The following is a 20,134-nucleotide window of genomic DNA, read 5'->3' as shown; positions in this document are numbered from 1 at the left end:
ATGAGATGTTTTTAGCCAGATTATGTTTTTAATTCAACATGTTATGAATGATGATATGTACAGTTGTAAATTTGTAGGCCTAACTTTATGCCTATCTTGCATTAAATTAAATGAATTATTTTCATACAATCATACTAATTGGGATTCATGTCGATAAATATGAGTGGACAGGAGGGTGAGCGTGAGCAACCATTCTCAATGTGACAACCATTTCGTTGCACTTTTGTGACTAGTAGCCTATATTCCTTTTTTATTTTTCACCGGGCTGTCCACGTTTATATAGCCTGCATGAAACAACACGGTAAGAACACACGGGGCGAAGTATCTAAGATGCGCTTTTAGTAGTCCATCTTCGGAACCTTGTAGTTTTACCACGGCAGACATGTCAATAACATCCGCTGTCGCATAATTACGTAGCCTAGTGTAAGTGTAGTCGGAGTCTCTTAGCACCGCGGTTGTCTTTTCCTAAGTCCTTTTTAATTCTCCTTCACATCTTTCCTTAACCTCATGACGTTTTCCATCGAGGTCAAGGAAAAGTGGTTAGGAAAATACATAGGACGTAATTTTTTTTGACTATTCGAATGCAGCCCCGGTTCCAAGTTGTCCTATTCATTGGAATCGTATACCTCCGAGTTTATCGGTGTTTTTACGACAGCTGCACATTGCAAAACAATGACATAACGCCTTGGGGGAGGCACGCATGCAGGCAGCCTCTCTCAGGTGTTTGTTTTGGACGGCAGCTGTCACAACAAATTTGATCCGGGCTGCCAGCCTTGATACAATCTGTTGCGATAAAGATTATGACAATTCAGCAATTTCTCTGGATTAATGGGTTATTTTCTAGCCTGAAATGCGACCGTATTACTAAATGGCTACACATATCATGTAATGTGCAAGTAGTTGGCTATCTCCCTGGATATGAAGTAAATGATTTTACCAATAAATAATAATAATAATTAAAGCCACAAGCGGCGTTGGGAGGGGTCCAAGCATGGGCACTATCGTGCCCCCTATGGAGCGATTTTAAAATGGCTTTGTCCTCATGAACATACACCTTCACCCAACATATCTACTGAATATCATGATGATTGTATAAAGAATTGATGACTTATGGCCAATTTTGTGGTAAGAGACGCTGGCAGATGACTTAGTTGTGTCGCCATGGATGTGTCCTGGCCGCTTCCCGTAAAGGCCTTTACTATGTCGTAATACTTAGATGGCCCAGCGTGTATGTACATCTGCAGCGCTTCCATGCCGCAACTAAAAAAAGCGTCACACTAGTGTTGTCACGATACCAAAATTTTGACTTTGATACCGATACCAGGTTTAGTATCACGATACTCGATACTGAAGCGATACTGATTCAATACTCGGTACCTAACGATACTGAAATTACCTTAATAGATCAGAAACGTAATGTCCACAAGGGTTGACCTCATTTTCGAATTCATGATTTATTAACAACCTGGTTCATTAACAACCTTTAAGTTGAAGCCTCTTCAACATATTAATATGCCTATAGTGTTACAACACTGAACAATAGAAAAATGTTAAATATATTTCAAAAATTAAACAGCTGTAAACTAAATAATATTTAAAACAGGTCTTTCACCTTTAAATATATCTAATAACAGCATATTTTAATAACAATACAGCATCTATCTATAATAAAATATTTCCAAATTGGAACACCTATTGCTACTGAACTGAACTGAGTCAAAGTTTGCGCTGTATCAAAGAGCTGAGTACACAAGCGCAAGTCACCTCACATGGCAACCTTAGTTGCTACTGCCTTCTAGCGAAGATTCTGACAAATTACACTTTTCATCCTCTAAAGCAGTAACGCGGGAGACAATTTTCCCTGGCTTTTACATTTGACTCAAAACTACCGAACGTCGGAATATTCTAATACCGAACCGATTCTTAAAAAAATTTTTTTTTTTTTTAAGTACCGAGAAAGTGCTGAAGTTTTGGTATACCGTGCAACACTACGTCAGACACATATTCCAATCCATTGCTCAGTTTAGCAGAGAGTGCACATTTCAGAGCGCCACAGAGACAGATAGAATAATAACACATAAATACACATTTCAAATAATAAAGACGACATTGAGAAAGAACGAAAAAAAAAAGACGAAATATCAACTCGCGATATGCGTGCTGCGTGCAAAGTAGCCTACCGTTTTATTCATTTATTGGCAGATAAGAAAATTTTCGGTTACGCTGACCTATAAAACGTTATTCCAACAGCAAAATCAGACATGTTATACATTGTTAGAAAGCTTATACTCTCACCAACTGAATAAATGAATTGTCAATCAAGCCAAATTGTACTAAAAAGGGCAACAACGCCGTAAGCAACAGGTGTGGTATTACGCACAGCTATTTTGGAAGGTAGCCTACCCAGTTATCACAAATGTGCGAATATTTCACAGACGGATTGTCCAAGACAATATATGACCACTCAGTCGCAAAAGGGACATCTCTACGAGTAAAACCATTGGTAAAATTGTATATTTGTTCAATGTTTAGACCCAGATATTGACTGTAGAATGACATGGTATAATTTTTAAAAACTTTGTCTCGTTCATTTCGTTATTCAGTGAGCAGCGTTTTCACTGCCGTATTGGCATATTTTAGGGCTAATGTCGGGTTTAACATTACATTACAGGCATTTGGCAGACGCTCTTATCCAGAGCGATGTGCAACAAAGTGTATAATCATAATCAGGAACAAGTGTGTCGAAAACCCTAGAGAGAAGTACCGTTCCAAGTGCGGGGAACAACCGCATAGTTCAACTTGGAGCCTGTAGGTTAAACTGATTAACACTAACACAAACAAGAACAGCAACAACGCAGTCTATGCAAAAATACAAGCAATAGTTAAGACGAGTGCATTAACTAAGTCACCTACGAAACAGCTAACTAGTTACAACCCTAAGCTTACAGTCAATTTAGAGATTAAATTGAGAATACGATTTCTCTCAGCATAATGACGGATTTAAAGAGTAAACGAACTCACCCGATATTGTCTTCAAATGGATCCATGCCAAAGAAAAATAATGATTCATCCTCTCAAAGCTTTTACTAACAAACTTGTAGTAGCAAAAAATATCAACTCACCATCCATGCTAACTGCTTCCTACGCTCAGAGTACCGTATTATTTATTTAGACATTGGCAGAGAACAGCATAAATTGCGTCTTTTGTTTATATTCAATATTAGTAATTGCAGCGAGAAACTGCAGCTGTAGAGACAAGATAGTGTGTTATGTTATGGCAGCAACAGAACGAAGCAGACTACATATGTATTACAGTCATTGTTTTATTATACCAGCGTGTTTTGGCGCGTTTGCACAGGAACTCAAAACCTACCAATAAAATGGTTTAGCTGTTTCTCACCATAATGACAGATTTAAAGACTAATCGAACTCACCCGATACTGTCTTCAAATGGATCCATGCCAAAGAAAAGTAATTATTCATCCTCTCAAAAAGCTTTTACTAACAAACTCTTGGTAGCCTAGCATGCACTCTGGCTGGCACTGTCTTCCATTGCTTCCCCGATGTTCAGACCCTCCCCTCGCTGATAAAAACTAGACCCTACGGTGTCGGATTACTTGCGTCGCCATGGATGTCGCTTGCCGTAAAGAAGTTTACTAGATGTCGTAACGCTTAGATTTGGAGCTCCAGCTGTTCCGCACCCCACCTAATAAAAAAGTCCAAATGGCGGGCAAACCATATAGCGGACATAGGTGGTCCCAAAAGCAAAGTTGTAGAGCACATTCAGATGCATCGGTCGATGAAGTTTTGTGTTGATCTGACTTACGGTGTGGGAGTTATCACCTTTTAAACATGACCCTTTGTTATAGCGCCACCATCTGGCCAACTTGGCTGAATTGTAGTGCCTGAGTAGTGGGGGCCATACGAACCCACCCACCAAATTTGGTTGGTGTACAACTTATGGTTGCTGAGCATCAGACATTTTAGTGGAGAAAGCTTCCACGTCCCAACGAAAAAGTCAAAATGGTGGGCTTCGCTGCTTGGACCCCTAATAATAATCCTAACAAAAACAATAGGGTTCCACCAGCTTCGCCGCTTGGACCCCTAATAATCCTAACAGATACAATAGGGTTCCAGCAGCTTCGCTGCTTGGACCCCTAATAATCCTAACAGATACAATAGGGTTCCACCAGCTTCGCTGCTTGGACCCCTAATAATAATCCTAACAAATACAATAGGGTTCCACCAGCTTCGCTGCTTGGACCTCTAATAATCCTAACAGGTACAATAGGGTTCCACCAGCTTCGCTGCTTGGACCCGTAATAATCCTAACAAATACAATAGGGTTCCACCAGCTTCGTTGCTTGGACCTCTAATAATCCTAACAGGTACAATAGGGTTCCACCAGCTTCGCTGCTTGGACCCCTAATAATCCTAACAAATACAATAGGGTTCCACCAGCTTCGCTGCTTGGACCCCTAATTATTAGTGAGCAAATAAGCGTGCATAAGAAATGAAAGATTTTCCCAAGTCTCAGGTGGGATTCCATCCTGTGGTTCAGCGGTTTCAAGGCTGCGACATTACCAGTAAGCCACCATTTTAGTCGTCCCCCCAGGATTCCACGGAAATTTCCTTGGAATTCTGGGCCATCCGCAGAATAGTAAACAAGTTGCAGAATAGTAGACAAGCCGCAGAATCATGCAGAATGAACTAACGTAACGTTACTATGGTGGCTAATTTTTGGCTAGCTAACGTTAGCCGCTCAATGAAAGGGCAAGAGAGACAGCTCGCGAAGCTGGCACAAAGATAGTAGCAGTAGCACTGATAACTAACACGGATGTGTATTTGATGGGGGGTTATTAACATTTCAGTAAAGTGAACACAATACATTGTAACGTTATAACACAGCGCAGCTCGTTCAACTGAATGACGATGACATTACCAAAACATTAACGGAATAACGGTAGCTGTGTAGCTTGCTACAGGGAAGGGTTCTCATTGGCTATCTAGCTTGTCAACCACAACATAGACAGCTGCGTTCGGTTAATAGCGACAGAACGCAATTAAGTCCCGCCCACACCAGAGGGGAACAACAATTAATTGCTCTCCACTGACTTTGTATTGCGTGAAGGTGCCTCCTTGTCACTTTCGTCTGCTAGCAAATAACAGAAAAATGTCTAAAAGCTGGTGTGTGGTGGGATGCACTACCAACTGGGTAAAGAACCAAGAACTTAGTTTTTATAAGCTGCCGAACCGAAAAACCTGTCCTAACATTCAAGTCTAGTGGCGTGTCAGCTAGCAAGCTAGCTACAGGCTACAGTACGTTACTGTCATTCTAAATAAGTTGGAGTTGGCTAGCAACGTTGTTTCAACAAGCTTGTAGATGGCTAAGAAGGGGAAGCAAAAATGATAGCTACTTAGCTAGCATTAATAAAATTGCCGGTAATAAGTAGCTAACGTCAGCTAAGTTCTAGCTGCCATGTTTAAACTACGGTTGATTTCTGCATCAGTTTCACCAGAAGCCTCCCGAGCCAAAGGCAAATACCGTTTTTCAGAGACCGTTATAACGTTGTCGCTACACTGAAGTAGCAAGCTAGAGCTAGACTAACGTAGGTAGACACAGGTGATAAAATAATCCTTTGACATGCTTAAATCTAATGTTTTTAGCTAGCTACAGGCATTTTGTTAGTGTTTCAGCCCTTGGTTGCATATTGTGGCACCGATTGTTTTCCCCTCCGGTGGCCGTGGTTTTCAGAGTATGACGCCTTGCGCTCTGTCTCTATAGACGCTTTCAACGGTAACAACATAAACAAACGTTACTGCGCATGTGCGTTGTTCTGGCCCTAACTTAACTTCCTGGCAGACTTCCGCAAACAATCAAAGACTATTTCTGATAACAAGCAAAATAAATAACAAGTAAATTATGTTAGGTAGCTAGTTAAAACTATGTCAAGCCAGCATTATGTGGGGTTACCAGTCGAAGAAAAGAACCGTTACTTGGCCAAACTCAAATGCAATAACGTTACACTACCAGAAAAACAAGCGACAGAAACAGATAACTGTTGACAGTATTGCACCTTGCTGAGCATCATACATTCCTTGCATAATCCATAACTATTCTGGTTACATGCACATTCTTGTGTAAAAAGTGTACTCTGTTACATTGCTTAAAAACGATGATAACATGAGACACAAAATAGTGCTGGGCAGCATGTGTAGCCAATGCAATTACTATAGGTATCATAACGTTCGTTCAAAACGTAGCTATAGTGTATCAACTGCTAGCATTGATCTAACGTTTCTGTGTATAATTTATACAATGTTAGCTATGTTTAGCTAGCTAGCTAGCTACAATCAATTTAGTTAGCTAATTGTTCATAACTATTGAAGGCTTGTTACAGGTCAGCTAGCTATTAGCTATTGCTTATCATGAGTTTGTTACCTGAAACAAAGTCAGTGCTGCAGTGAGAGCACCTATTTGACCACCTTCGTTCGACAAACAGGAAAACGTAAACTGATTTGCAACTATATATGAAATAGGTGAAATATCGGTAACAACCTGTTCCTAGTTAAGTAGGAAAAAATGTCCTTGTTATCCTCCCGTGGTTATTTTTTCAACACTTTCAAAAAAATTTTTATGTGCCGGCAAATAAGTCAGAGGTGGTCCAGCGCTAGCTTTTGGTTGCTAAGGGGATGTGTATCCACAACCCTATATAAATGAATGGAACTTAACATAAATTTGCTAGCATACTGTATAAGTGTCCTGTCTTGCGTATTTGAGGTTAATATGAGAAAGGGTGGCCGCTATCAGCACGTCTAGGAATCCGTACATATTTACTGTTGTAACTCAAGTCGCAGGACGCAAAATAGCCGTTAGGAAAGCAGTTTGAAATTATGAAGCAACGTCTGCGCCATTGGCTTTAATAGGTCGCGATGAGATTACAAGCGTGTTGCTTGTCTTAAGTTGATATAGTAAATAAGGCTGTATTAGTATTACTAAATGTGTATGTATGAAGTTGATTTTTTAAATACAGTTTATGATGTCTATTTTTACAGGACTTACATTTTAATAGGTAACGATGTCCAGTTATTTCTCAAAAATACGAAGTAACAACGGGCAAGCACCAGCTATAACAATAGCAGGGATTCAAGCAATTAGTTTCACAATTCCCTAGTGGGGTTACAAAGTTAAATTATGTATTTTTACAAATTTTCGAAATGTAGTTTGTTCCCGAGGTCAGGTTGCACCCCACAGCACAACAGCCTGAGCCCAACATCAGTCTGCTCATCAGTTTTACTTACACTCCGTTTGTAATGCGTGTCATATTAGCCGGTAAACACAAACCCAATAATAAACAAACAGAGCGGAAGTTAATTTAGGGCCAAGTGCATAACCTTGGCAATGCGCGTCAGGGTTTTCCCTAGGTTTTCAGAGGGCTTAGGCGCTCTCAACTATATTTTGGAACAGCATCTTTTTCATCAGAAAAAGACATTCCGTGTGAACACAGCCTAACTTTTTTAGCTACCAAGCCACGTTAGATACTAACGCTAGTTCAGTCGAGTTATCTTTATGTAACGTCAACTAGCTAGCTAGCTGGCTAACGTTGTCATAAAATTTTTCCCGACCGTGAACACTGCCTTGTTTACATGTTGGACAGATGTGGCTGGTGGGTAAATCTATCGCTGTTTCCGTCGCAGAACTTTCGACACAAGCGAAATCGGAAGCGTTATCCTGAAATTTCTTCTTACCGCGATGAGTGCCTGACCCGCAACCGTAGTAATGTGTTAACACGGCGGCACAACTATATCGAGAAATACCATCTTTGGGAAGAAAACACTATATTCTGTAAATGCATTTAGATCAAACATACCATGCATAACATTATCACACTATGTGGTACAGTACCTAAATGTGTAACTCTTGTATGTTTTTCTGCACTCTACAGGATATGAAGTTATCTTGTATGGGGATGGGACGACATTAAAACAATATTTAACCGTCCACCACGTTTTGGCAATGTTCCAGTTGAGGTCACATCCGATACATACATTAACCTCTTAGCGCAAAGCCCCTAGTGGTCGTCAATAAAAACGCTCGTCAATCACCCACTTCTATTTATAATGTCATCATAGCGCTCAGTGTTTAAAACCATAAAGCCACCTTTTTTTTGTCAGCGCATAGAACTTTCACTGTTGTTTTTACATTCATTCTGATATGTCGCCTAAATGCCTTTTCACATGCATTCGGCGCTCCGTAAAAACACTTAGGGGCGACATAGCTCAGGAGGTAAGACCGATTGTCTGGCAGTTGGAGGGTTGTCAGTTCAAACCCCGCCCTGGGCATGTCGAAGTGTCTTTGAGCAAGACACCTAACCCCTAACCCCTAACTGCTCTGGCGAATGAGAGGCATCAATTGTAAAGCGCTTTGGATAAAAGCGCTATATAAATGCAGTCCATTTACCATTTACTTAGGCGCTGCGCCTAAGCCTTTCTACGGTAGGGAAAACCCTGCATGTGCGTCCGATGAAAGCGTCTATATCCGTGTTTTTGACAAAAGTGCACAATAAAGCCTGTGTGCGTCCAAGAACAATGGATTGTGTGGTTTGTGGGGAGAAGGATTGAAAAACCTGTTACAATGTCTAACCTTACAAAATGTAAAAGATGGAATTGTACATATGGCTGTCGAAAGCTCTGACAAGAAAAAAAAGGGGATACGGTAGAAGGCCACTAACTTTAGTATAAATATAAATACATATTTGTATTTGAAAATGTATGTGCACACATATTTGAAGTATTTTCTAATACGTTTACACATAAAATACTTTGTATTTCATTTATTTAAATTATTTAAATGGAAAACCACATACTTTCACAAATAGTATTTCCTGAGAAGCCAAATACTTTTTCAAATAGTATTTAGAGCCTTTTAAAAATACATTAAAATACATGTTAAATTGTTTTTTCTACATAAAGGTATTACCTTATACTACAGTGTCCTCTTGACCCCAGTGATAGACAACAGAAATAAACAAGCCAGCAACAATATAGGCTTAAGGCTGAAGGGGGTATCCCAGAGTTCATTGTACAATCTTTGTGAGTGGCCTTCAATGTGATGTCAGCGAGATATAATACTGAGGGCACTCCAGGGGAACTACTAGGGGCTAGGGGTTGAATTTGGATTATGGGTAAGGGTAGCCTATGCTAGCAATTTTAAACAACCCATGCGCTGCCTCTAACAGATAGTAGCCTAAATGCCCATGTATGCCTTTGCATGGGGGGGATGGCAAACCCAGACTTCTTGATAAGCTAATGGCCAGTTTATTTTTACACATGCAATCTTTTTAAAATTATAGGCCTTATTTCCGTATTTTCTCTTTTTTCTGTTGTCAGAGTGTTCAACGGCAATATGTACAGATCCATTGGCAGCAATTAAAAATGGAAATTGGTACAATTGGACTGCGGCCGTCAGCAGTCACCTGATGCATTCTCATCAAAATACTGTCCTCCAATTACAGAAAATGCACAACCTTCAGAGTTGATGGGTTCTTGCATATCCAGTGCTTTTCAAGTCTTTCAACAGCTTGGTGCAATTGCGCATGTTCCACCACTGGCCTTTTGTGGTAAAGTATTTTCAAATAATTCCATTAAATGAAACACTTTGCATTTGAAAATGTTTAAAATGTTTTTTTTAAGACACATTTGAAAGTAATTGCACGGAAATACATGGAAATGCTCCTTAAATGTATTTTCAAATACATTTTGTAATTTAAATACTAAGTATTTGTAAATGCTGTATTTCAAATAATTTCTAAAAAAATATTTAAAAGTAATTAAAATACTTTAAACACTTAGCGTAATCCCCCTAGTGGTCGGCACACCGGCGTGCCTAGATTGCTCAACTCTGACATTCATTGCTCCTGCAACCAAAGTATGAGTTGAAAACAGGAACTCTGTGTTCTAGTTTCATTAGTAGACGATACACGGCAACTACACCAAATACAGTTTCGCAGCGCCGCCATTGTTGCGCTTGTCATTAGATAGTCCAGAAAACTGGATTTCAGCTAGTTCTAAGTTAGAACTGGGGAACCAATGCCATTGATTCTGTCTGTCTCCATCTACTGAACACAGATAAGATTTCATCGTCTAAATGTAAGCGTTAATGCTGAAAATATTTCAGTTATATACGTTATTTTAGAAATTGAGTGTTGTTAAATAGGTTAGTGGTATTTTATAATGAGGATATTTCACACTGTAATGTAAGCGTTCGTTAGTTTGCTAAGTACTTTGTGTTTAACCCCTTAGCGCACAAGCCAAATCTAGCCAATCCTTGGCCATTTAGGGGGTACCCTATTTAAAGCTTTATAACTCCAGATGTGAACATCACAGAGACTTGAAAAATGGCTTAAATGAAGCAAGACATTTGTACCATTTACAATATTAGATTTTGGAAGAAATAAAGTGCCACAAATGCAATTGTCTAGACAAAACATCTAAAATGAATTTGCTCATTTATGGTTTGCAATAAAATACTGAGAGATTGCATATATCCAGCAGGTTAAACTATACATGTCCTGGATCAAAAACTTCTTGACCACAAGTTCATAAAATCTAAGGGTGGATATGTAGAACTACTTCTGCTTCTATGAAGCAAAAACTAAGCAGTGTATCCAGCGTCTCCAAAAAATGTCTAAATTATGCATTGCTGTAAATCACAACATATTCACGTATTTCACTACAAATCAACTGTTTTTACTCAATAACTCACTGTTGCATCATTTTCAAGTAGGAATTACAAGCTTTCCATCAGTACAGTGGTCTAAAATAGCTAGGGGGTCCATAAACATATCCAAAATCTCTCCAAAAAGGAATATAATGCTTTTTGTCGATTGTAAAGCATATAAACGAGCGAAGGTTTAAGATGAAACATTGGTATCAGATTTTAAAATAATGCAAAAATATTGTCACACAATGCTGTACATTGCCTAAATGTGTAATAATTAACTCCTGTATGCATTTCTATACTCTGTACTCTCGTATGTGTTCTTGTATGGGGATGGGACGACATGAAAACAATTTTCAACCGTCCACCACGTTTTGGCAATGTCCAAACACTCTCGTCATCACTGTTGCATGCATCACAAAAACTACTAGACTACTAATGAACGCTTACATTACAGTGTGAAATATCCTCACTACAAAACACCAATAACCTATTTAAAGACACTCAATTTCAAAAATAACGTATATAACCGAAATATTTTGAGCAGAAATACTTACATAACAATGATGAAATCTGTTTTCAGTAGATAGAGACAGAGACAGTAAATCAATGATATAGTTCTATCTGCTTCTGTCTTACACCAGAAAACGATGTCAGCTTGGTCTATCAGAAAACATATGGCTTAGCTATGCCCAGAAGTCCTCAATAATTATAGCATTTTCCGAGAAATTTCGAAAAATCGTTGACAACGTTTCATTAGGTACAGTGTCTTTTACTGCTACCACAGAGTGAATGTGTAAGTGAATGCGATCATAACACTTTCGATTACACTGACCTATAAAACGCTAATCCAAAAGCGAAATTAGACATGTTATACATCTTTAGAGAGCTTATACTCTCACCTACTTAATAAATGAATTGTCAATCAAGTCAGACTGTACTAAAAAGGGTGACAACGCCGTAAACAACACGTGTGGTATTATGCACAGCTAGGTACCCAGGCATCACAAATGCACGTATATTTCACAAACGGATTGTCCACGACAATATATGACCACTCCGTCTCAAAAGGGACATCTCTATGCGTAAAACCAATGGTAAGGTTGTATATTTATTCAATATTTAGTCCCAGATATTGACTGTAGAATGACATGGTATCATTTAAAAAAACTTTTTCTCGTTTATTTCGTTATTCAGTGAGCAGCGTTTTCACTGCTGTATTGGCATATCTTAGGGCTATTGTCGAGTTTACCTGGTTGCTATGACGGAATACAATTTTTAGTGGTGAAATAATATTTTTATGAATGCCAAGATAGACAATATTGTCCATTATGTCATGGGTGGGGGGTGTAGTTTTAGAGGAGACTGCATGGAGGGGGTGCGTGTTAAATGAACGACCAGACCGACAATGGTGGCGATGCGAAACTCCGTATTCTGCATAGTTGTCGTGTATCATCTACTAATGAAACTAAAACAACGCGTTTCTGTTTATAACTTTGGTTGCAGTAGCACTGAATGTCTGAGTTTAGTAATCTCGGCACGCTGGCGTGCCGACCACTAGGGGCTTTGCGCTAAGAGGTTAATGTATGTATCGGATGTGACCTCAACTGGAACATTGCCAAAACGTGGTGGACGGTTAAATATTGTTTTAATGTCGTCCCATCCCCATACAAGATAACTTCATATCCTGTAGAGTGCAGAAAAACATACAAGAGTTAATGATTACACATTTAGGTACTGTACCACATAGTGTGATAATGTTTTTGCATTATTTTTTCAATCTGATATCAATGTTTCAACTTTCATAACAGCCACATGTACAGTGGGCTCCAGAATTATTGGCACCCTTAATAAAAATGACACAGATAATAATCCATATGTTCAAACATATGGAAAAACTATATAATTTTATTTCAATACATTTACTCTCATGCTTCAATGTTTTTTATTCATTAATCTATTTTTTTCTGAAAACCATAGGTGCCATAATTATTGGCACCCCTGACAATTATTGTAAGTAAAATCAAACAAAATGAAATTGGCAAGACAATTTAACTTAATTTAGTTCATCTCAGTCTAAAGGAACTATATTGTGTCATTCCATCATTTCCAGTTTCACTAGAGAACAAAAATTAGGTAACAAGCATACAAAATCCCTTTGTCATCCATCAGCATGGGAAAAGCCAAATAATTGTCAATTCAGAAGAGATCGATGGTAATTTACCATCACAAGTCTGGTAATGAGTACAAAAAAAGACATAAACGGTTAAACATACCACTTAGCAGTGTAAGGGCAGTAATAAAAAGGTGTAAAACATATGGAATGGTTGCAAATTTGCCAGGAAGAGGAAGCAAGTGCGTGTTGTCTTCACAGACAGTGAGGAAGATGGTGAGGAAGGCCATTAATAATCACTGTTTAAGAATTGCAGAGATTGGTTTGTTTTCGTCTTCGATCAACAAGTCTAGAAACATAAAATAAAATGGTACCTCCATACCAACTAACTCTTTGGAAGTTTGGCACAAAGACAGCCCTTACTGAGCACAATAAACAAAACAGATAATGTGGAGCTTGCCAAACCTCATTGGAATTATGACTGGAAGAGAGTGCTATTGTCAGATGAGACCAAAATTGAACGTTTTGGCCATACACACCATCGACATGTTTGACGGCAACAGAGAAATGCATTCAGAAAAAGCACCTCATACCCACTGTCAAATATGAAGGTGGGTCATTGATATTTTGGAGATGTTTTGCTGGCAGTGACAGGGACGGGGCACTATTTTAGATCAATGGCACAATGAATTCAACAAAGTGCCAGGAAATTCTGGCAGAAAATTTGGTTGTCTCTGCTAAGAAGCTAGGACTTGGTCATAGGTGGATTGTCCGCAGGACAATGACTCCAAGCATACATAAAAATCTAAACAGAAATGCTTAAGTGAAATCAACAGCCATGTTTTCCAATGGCCATCTCAGTCTCCAGACTTAAATTCCATCAAAAACCTGTGGTCAGAACTGAAGAGGGGGGTCCATAAGCGCAAACCCAAAAATATCAATGATTCTGAAAAGTTCTACATGGAGGAATGGTCAAAAATCCCTCCAATTGTGTTCTCTAACCTTATCACAAATTATAGGAAAAGACTTATGGCTGTCATTTTTGCCAGGGGTGTTTTCACAAAGTATTAAACCAGGGTTGCCAATAACTGTTTTTTGGGGAAATATTTTTATTTTATTTTAAAAATGTAAAACTTTGGTTGATTACAATGAATCATTAATCAAGCACACTAGTTTACACATGTTGGAAAATAAAACTTATGTCAATAACTATTTTTAAAAGCATGTTTTGTGCATATTTATCAAGGGTGCCAATAATTCTGGAGCCCACTGTACACTCACCGGCCACTTCATTAGGTATACCTGTTCAACTGCAAACTGCACCTGTTAACGCAAATATCTAATCAGCCACGTGGCAGCAACTGAATGCATTTAGGCATGTAGACATGGTCAAGACGATCCTCTGAAGTTCAAACCAAGCATCAGAATGGGGAAGGAAGGTGATTTAAGTGACTTTGAACGTGGCATGGTTGTTGGTGCCAGACGGGCTGGTTTGACTATTTCAGAAACTGCTGATCTACTGGGATTTTCACGTATAACCATCTCTAGGGTTTACAGAGAATGGTCCGAAAAAGAGAAAATATCCAAAGAGTGGCAGTTCTCTGGGCGAAAATCCCTTGTTGATGGCAGAGGTCAGAGGAGAATGGCCAGACTGGTTTGAGGTGATAGAAAGGCAACAGTAACTCAAATAACCACTTGTTACAACCAAGGTATGCAGAAGAGCATCTCTGAATGCAAACCACGTCAAACCTTGAAGCAGATGGGCTACAGTAGCAGAAGACCACACCGGGTGCCACTCCTGTCACCTAATGAAGTGGCCGGTGAGTGTATATGCTTTATAATGGACAAAAAGCATTTTATTCCTTTTTGGAGAGATTTTGATATGTTTCAGGTCCCCTAGATATTTTAAGCCACTGTACTGATGGAAAGCTTGTAATTCCCACTTGAATATGATGCAACAGTGAGTTTTTCAGTCAAACAGTTGATTTGTAGTGAAATGCATGATTATGTTGTGATTTACAGAAATGCATAATTTAGACATTTTGGATAGATCTGGAGACACTGGGCACACTGCTTTTTGATTCATGGATCTTTAGTAGTTCTGCGTATCCACCCTTTGAATTGACGGACTTGTGGTAAAGGCGTTTTTGATCCAGGACATGTATAGTTTAACCTGCTGCATATCTCTCAGTATTTCATTTCAAACAAAAAAAGAGTAAATTAATTTTTTGCCTAGACAACTGCATTTGTGGCACTTTATTTCTTCCTAAATTATGAATATAAACTAATGTAATTGCTTCATTTAAGCCATTTTTCATGTCTTTGTGATGCTCATATCTGGAGTTATAAAGCTTTAACTAGGGTGCCCCCTAAATAGGCAAGGAGTGCCCAGATTTGGCATGTGCACAAAGGGATTAAAAAACAATATTTTTACATCTTTGCCATGGTCTTGTCTACAATGTGGTATAAAGCACTTCAGTTTTATGAATGAGCGTTTTTTGAAATTATGGTGAAAAGGACACGTGTCACCTTCTGGAATCTGTATCTCCAGCAGCTAGAATAGTACGCCACAGCTAGCTTTGACCAGCTGTCAAATGAGAAAACTCATTTGAACAACAAAATCCTTACATGTACAGTATACCTTCAGCAAGATCTAATCTAAGGTGTGGTATAAAGCATTTTAATTTTACGAATAGGTGTTTTTGTAATTACGGTGAAAACCTTCTGCGCCACCTTCTGGAATCCAATTCCCCAGTAGCTCGAATAGTATTCCAAAGCCAGTTATGACCTGCTGCCAGTGTACATGTTGTCTGGTGGCTAAGCCACCAGGAAAACTCATTTAAACAAGACTCCTCCATGTATATCTTTGCCAAGGTCTTACCTGCAGTGTGGTATAAAGCATTTTAGTTTTACGAATGGGTGTTTTTTGTACTTACGGTGAAAAGCAGACATGCACCACTCTCTGGAATCCGAATGCCCAGCAGCTAGAATAGTGTTCCATAGTCAGCTATAGCCTGCTGCATGTGTATTATTTCTGGTGGCTACGTCACTGGGAAAACTTGTTGGAACAACAATATGCTTACATTAATTTCTTTGCCAAGATCTTTTCTACAGTGTGGTATGAAGCATGTTAGTTTAAAGAATGGGGTTTTTTGTAATTAAGATGAAAAGGAGACATGTGCCCCTCTGGATTCTGAATCCCCAGCAGCTCGAATAGTATTCCACTAGCTATGACCTACATGTTTTCTGGTGGCTAGGTCACCGGGAAAACTCTGAACAACAATATTTTTACATACATTTTTTCACCAAGATCGTCTGTATGGTATAAAGGATTTTAGTTTTCCGAATGGCTGATTTTTTATTAGGGTGAAAAGGGGGACATGAGCCTGGTTGATTCCAGTCCCCAACTGGAATTTTGAAGCCATGGGGCCGCTGTTTGAAACGGAGACATTTTGGCACGTATTGCGTTTTGAGAGTACACCTTTCATTAAATACCTCATCCCATAACAATACATACCAGTAAATGCATACAGTATGTTAGTTTTACTGCACGAATACCACAAAATATTGGTTAATGTTGTTGAAGGAAAACAGATAACCCCACCCTAAATGTCACTCAGGTGATGATGTGTTTCCCTCCAATGACAATGATTACATGCGGAGGGAAGCGGCTAATTTCTAAAATCGTATTATAGCAAACAACAGTTATATTAGCGATTTATACGTTGTTATTTGATTATACTTTATCTATTATGACCTTACCCATGAAGAAATCAATTGTCAAATTATGTTTTCTGAAAGATTGCCAAAACAGGTTTGATCTCCCTACCATAGGTGAGAGTAGGGACGAAGATCGACAGGTAAATTGAGAGCTTTGCCTTTCGGCTCAGTTCCTTCTTCATCACCACCGTCCGATACACGGCCCGCATTACTGCGGCCGCTGCACCTATATGGCAGTCAATCTCCAAATCTTGTTTTCCCACACTCGTGAATAAGACCCAGAGATACTTGAACTCTTCCACGTAAAGGTAGTTGCTCCCCCCTTACTTGAAGGGGGCAAGCCATCTTTTTCCGGGATAGGACCATGGCCACAGACTTAGAAGGGTTGATCCTCAACCCAACCGCTCCACACTCAGCTGCAAACCATTCGAGTGTGCATCAAAGGTCACAGTACGACGAGGCCAAGAGGATGACATCATCCGCAAACAACAGAGATGCCACTCTTATGTCCCCAAACTGGACACACTCCATACCTTGGCTGCACCTTGAAATCCATGAATACCACAAACAGGATAGAAGACAAAGCACAGCCTTGGCAGAGTCCGACATCCACTTTGAATGAACTTGACTCAATTCCGAATGCTTACATAGCTAAGCATAGGTAGGTAATACAAAAAAATGTTTTTTTATGCACATCAATATTGTTGCAACTTTAATTTTCTTAAAGCATATGCTGATTTGTATATGCTTAAAACCCATGTTCTGTACAACTGAGTATGGTTGAAGACCCACTGCAATAAAAACTTTATTGCTTTATTATTGCGTTCCTTATTGCTTTGGCCCAGCCTGATTCTGCAACAAGAAGCAACTTTAATGCCATGGAGAACGGCTCGCACTCCAGTCTTTTTTTGCCTCACTCCAGCAATAGGCACTTTCAGGTGGCGCCATCTCAAGCAAATTCAATGTATTGCTAGCGACATACCCAATGTACCCAACTGTTATTTTTTGGGTTGCAGCATGTACCGGACGGAAAGTCCCATATTGAATGGTTTGGTACGAATACCTGTACCGGTACCCTAGCGTATAGGGAATTCGTTCACAGTTAATATCATCAATCCATTGTTAAAAATTTTTCCATTGATCAGCTAGCCAGTTTGCAAAAGTAAAACCACAGATTCTTGGGAGTATTCGAGACCAGACTTGACACAGTGATAGTGACAGTGATACTGTGAACAAACAAAAAAAAAATAGATGGGTTGAAAGACCTGTTGTTACTATCAGCTGTCTTGTCATTGTTATATTGTTCTCCAAGCCAAAGCTCCTTTACCTCAGCAAACAACTCAATCGGGGCTCTGTGCTCCTCATCTTCACTGATCTCCCCTTCTTCCTCCGGCTTGGAATCATCCTGAGATGTCATGCACAAGTTGTCGGCAGACTGCAGAGACCCTGGCTGATCCTGCGCACATGCTTGCTCTCCTGTCCCATCTACCACAACAGAATGAAAGTCCAGTGAGAGATCGTTTCATTCACAACTTTACAGAACAGCAAAAAAGTTTGTTTAATTTCAAGCTGAACCTTCACTTGTCTGTGAGTATTTCTGCTTGTTTAAAAATGGTTGTTTTCTGACAGGCAACATCACTAATGCCAAAGAAGCAAAACAAGGAGGACAGTGGAAGTGTTCTCGCAGTGCTGTTAAATTTCACATCCCAAGTTAACCATAGCTATACTGAAGCAGGAAAACAAGGCATATATTTAACCACTTCGCACAATGCACCTAGTGGTCGGCACGCCGGCATGCCTAGATTGCTGAACTCAGACATTCTGTGCTCCTGCAACAAAATTATGAGTTGAAAACAAAAACTTGGTGTTCTAGTTTTATTAGTAGACGATTCAGGACAACTATGCCGAATACGGAGTTTCGCAGCGCCACCATCGTCGCGCTGGTCGTGCATTTACCAAGCACCCCCTCCCAGCAGTCTCATCTCAAACTACACCCCCCACGCATGACATGCTGGACAATAGTGTCAATCTTGGCGTAAAGGAAAACAAAATTTTACCTCTAAAAATTTGTATTCTGTCATAGCAATGTGATAAAGCCAATAATCCGCTTGTTAAGCCGTGACGTATCAACCTTCCGATAATACTGTTTCTGGGTCCAAGCCTCTGCTGCGTTGGCTGAAGCTCTCGTCTTTTCAACGTGCCGCAGTGCTGTGTCCCTTGTTGTTTGAATAGATCTGAGCCCAAAAAAACTATTTCATTGTCATTCTACCACTTTCCTTGCGATGAGAAAGAGAAGAGGAAATGGCTGTAGTTGATAATTAAGTTACAATTCTTAAATGAATGAGGAAAAACGAAGTTTGGCGCCAGTGGGTGCTAACGTTAGGTAGCTGTTTACATCATGTTCTTACCTGTCCTTATCAGTTCTCATTATGCATATACATTAGTGCACAACCTGTCTACACTACAGTTTATATGGTAGCAGTTGTACAGTAATGATATTCTTACCACTGTATTATATGTAAGGAATAAACCACGACGGGCTGTCCCGTTATTGGAAAATAATGGTAGTTCTACTATTTGCACCAGCGTTGTTAAGCAAAAACCTCTGGTCGTTAATTCTATGAAACCAACGATTCTATCAAGAAAAAATAGTTCCTTCTTGTTTTATACCATACAATTAGCACCAATTTTGGTCATTTTTGCCATTACATTATATAAGAAAACTACATGAAACCATAACTCAATCAAATTAATCTCCCTAGCTGTCTTGCTTTTTTAAAATGTTGCGGTCTAGGAGTGTAGACATTGTGTTTTAACAAGACACTCTGAAACCGGGTTTGAATGGCAGTTAGCTTTATGATAGGTTCGCCGTCACTTGTCACCTAGCCAATATTAGAATTCTGGGTTTTAGGTCAGAATGATCTCACAGCATGCTTGTTATATCAGCTAGCTAGCTAGCTAGCTAACTATTGAATTGTATTCAAAACAGCGGTTACTACAAACGGAATCATTCACAAAGATACAGATGAAAATGGGTCCCGTAGCCATGAGTTAAATACGGAACGCCTGTCCTATTGTCCAAATAAGGGACGATTCCGTATTTTTTGGGATGGTTGGCATCCCTAAATGAAGTAACTAGACCCGTGATTCAACGTTGCCATCTATTGCAAAATTGGACATTGGAAAGGGGAGGGGACGTAACAACAATTCAAAATCGAAAGAATAATGTTGCTGTTTTAACTGCTTTAGAATGCTGGATTTTGTAGCACATTGATTTTATTGGAGTTGAAAGAATTTAGACCTATTTTAACCCTCAATGGTGCCTCACTAAAGGAGGAAGTATTCGTGAAAAGGTTCACAGGTTGGGGATCTGAACGTTTGGAGCGTTTGGAGCGTTTGGACCCGGAAATGGCAAAACATCACGTGTGACGTCAGACTTAACATGCGGATAGTCGAAGGTACGCCAGTGAAAAACACTGCGCACTGAACACTGAAATAAACAAGAGAAATTTAAAAAATTATACCATGTCATTCTACTGTCAATATCTGCGACTAAAACCATACCATTAGTTTTTCATGTA

General features: G+C 39.4%; 1 protein-coding gene across 6 annotated transcripts in view; it reads right to left on the bottom strand.

The window, feature by feature from the left end:
* Window positions 1-20,134, bottom strand: part of erich2 (glutamate-rich 2) — a 103,600-nt gene that overhangs the window by 13,882 nt on the left and 69,584 nt on the right. For all 6 annotated transcript variants that reach the window (XM_035408900.1, XM_035408901.1, XM_035408905.1 and 3 more), the window contains one exon: window positions 17,881-18,038. In XM_035408900.1, the coding sequence (XP_035264791.1) occupies window positions 17,881-18,038 (158 nt within the window). The remainder of the gene's footprint in view (window positions 1-17,880; window positions 18,039-20,134) is intronic.

This window comes from Anguilla anguilla, chromosome 3 (genome assembly GCF_013347855.1).
Source record: "Anguilla anguilla isolate fAngAng1 chromosome 3, fAngAng1.pri, whole genome shotgun sequence".
Taxonomy (NCBI): Eukaryota; Metazoa; Chordata; class Actinopteri; order Anguilliformes; family Anguillidae; genus Anguilla; species Anguilla anguilla.
Note: the sequence above shows the minus strand (reverse complement) of the source record. Positions and strands in the feature narration are given on the sequence as shown.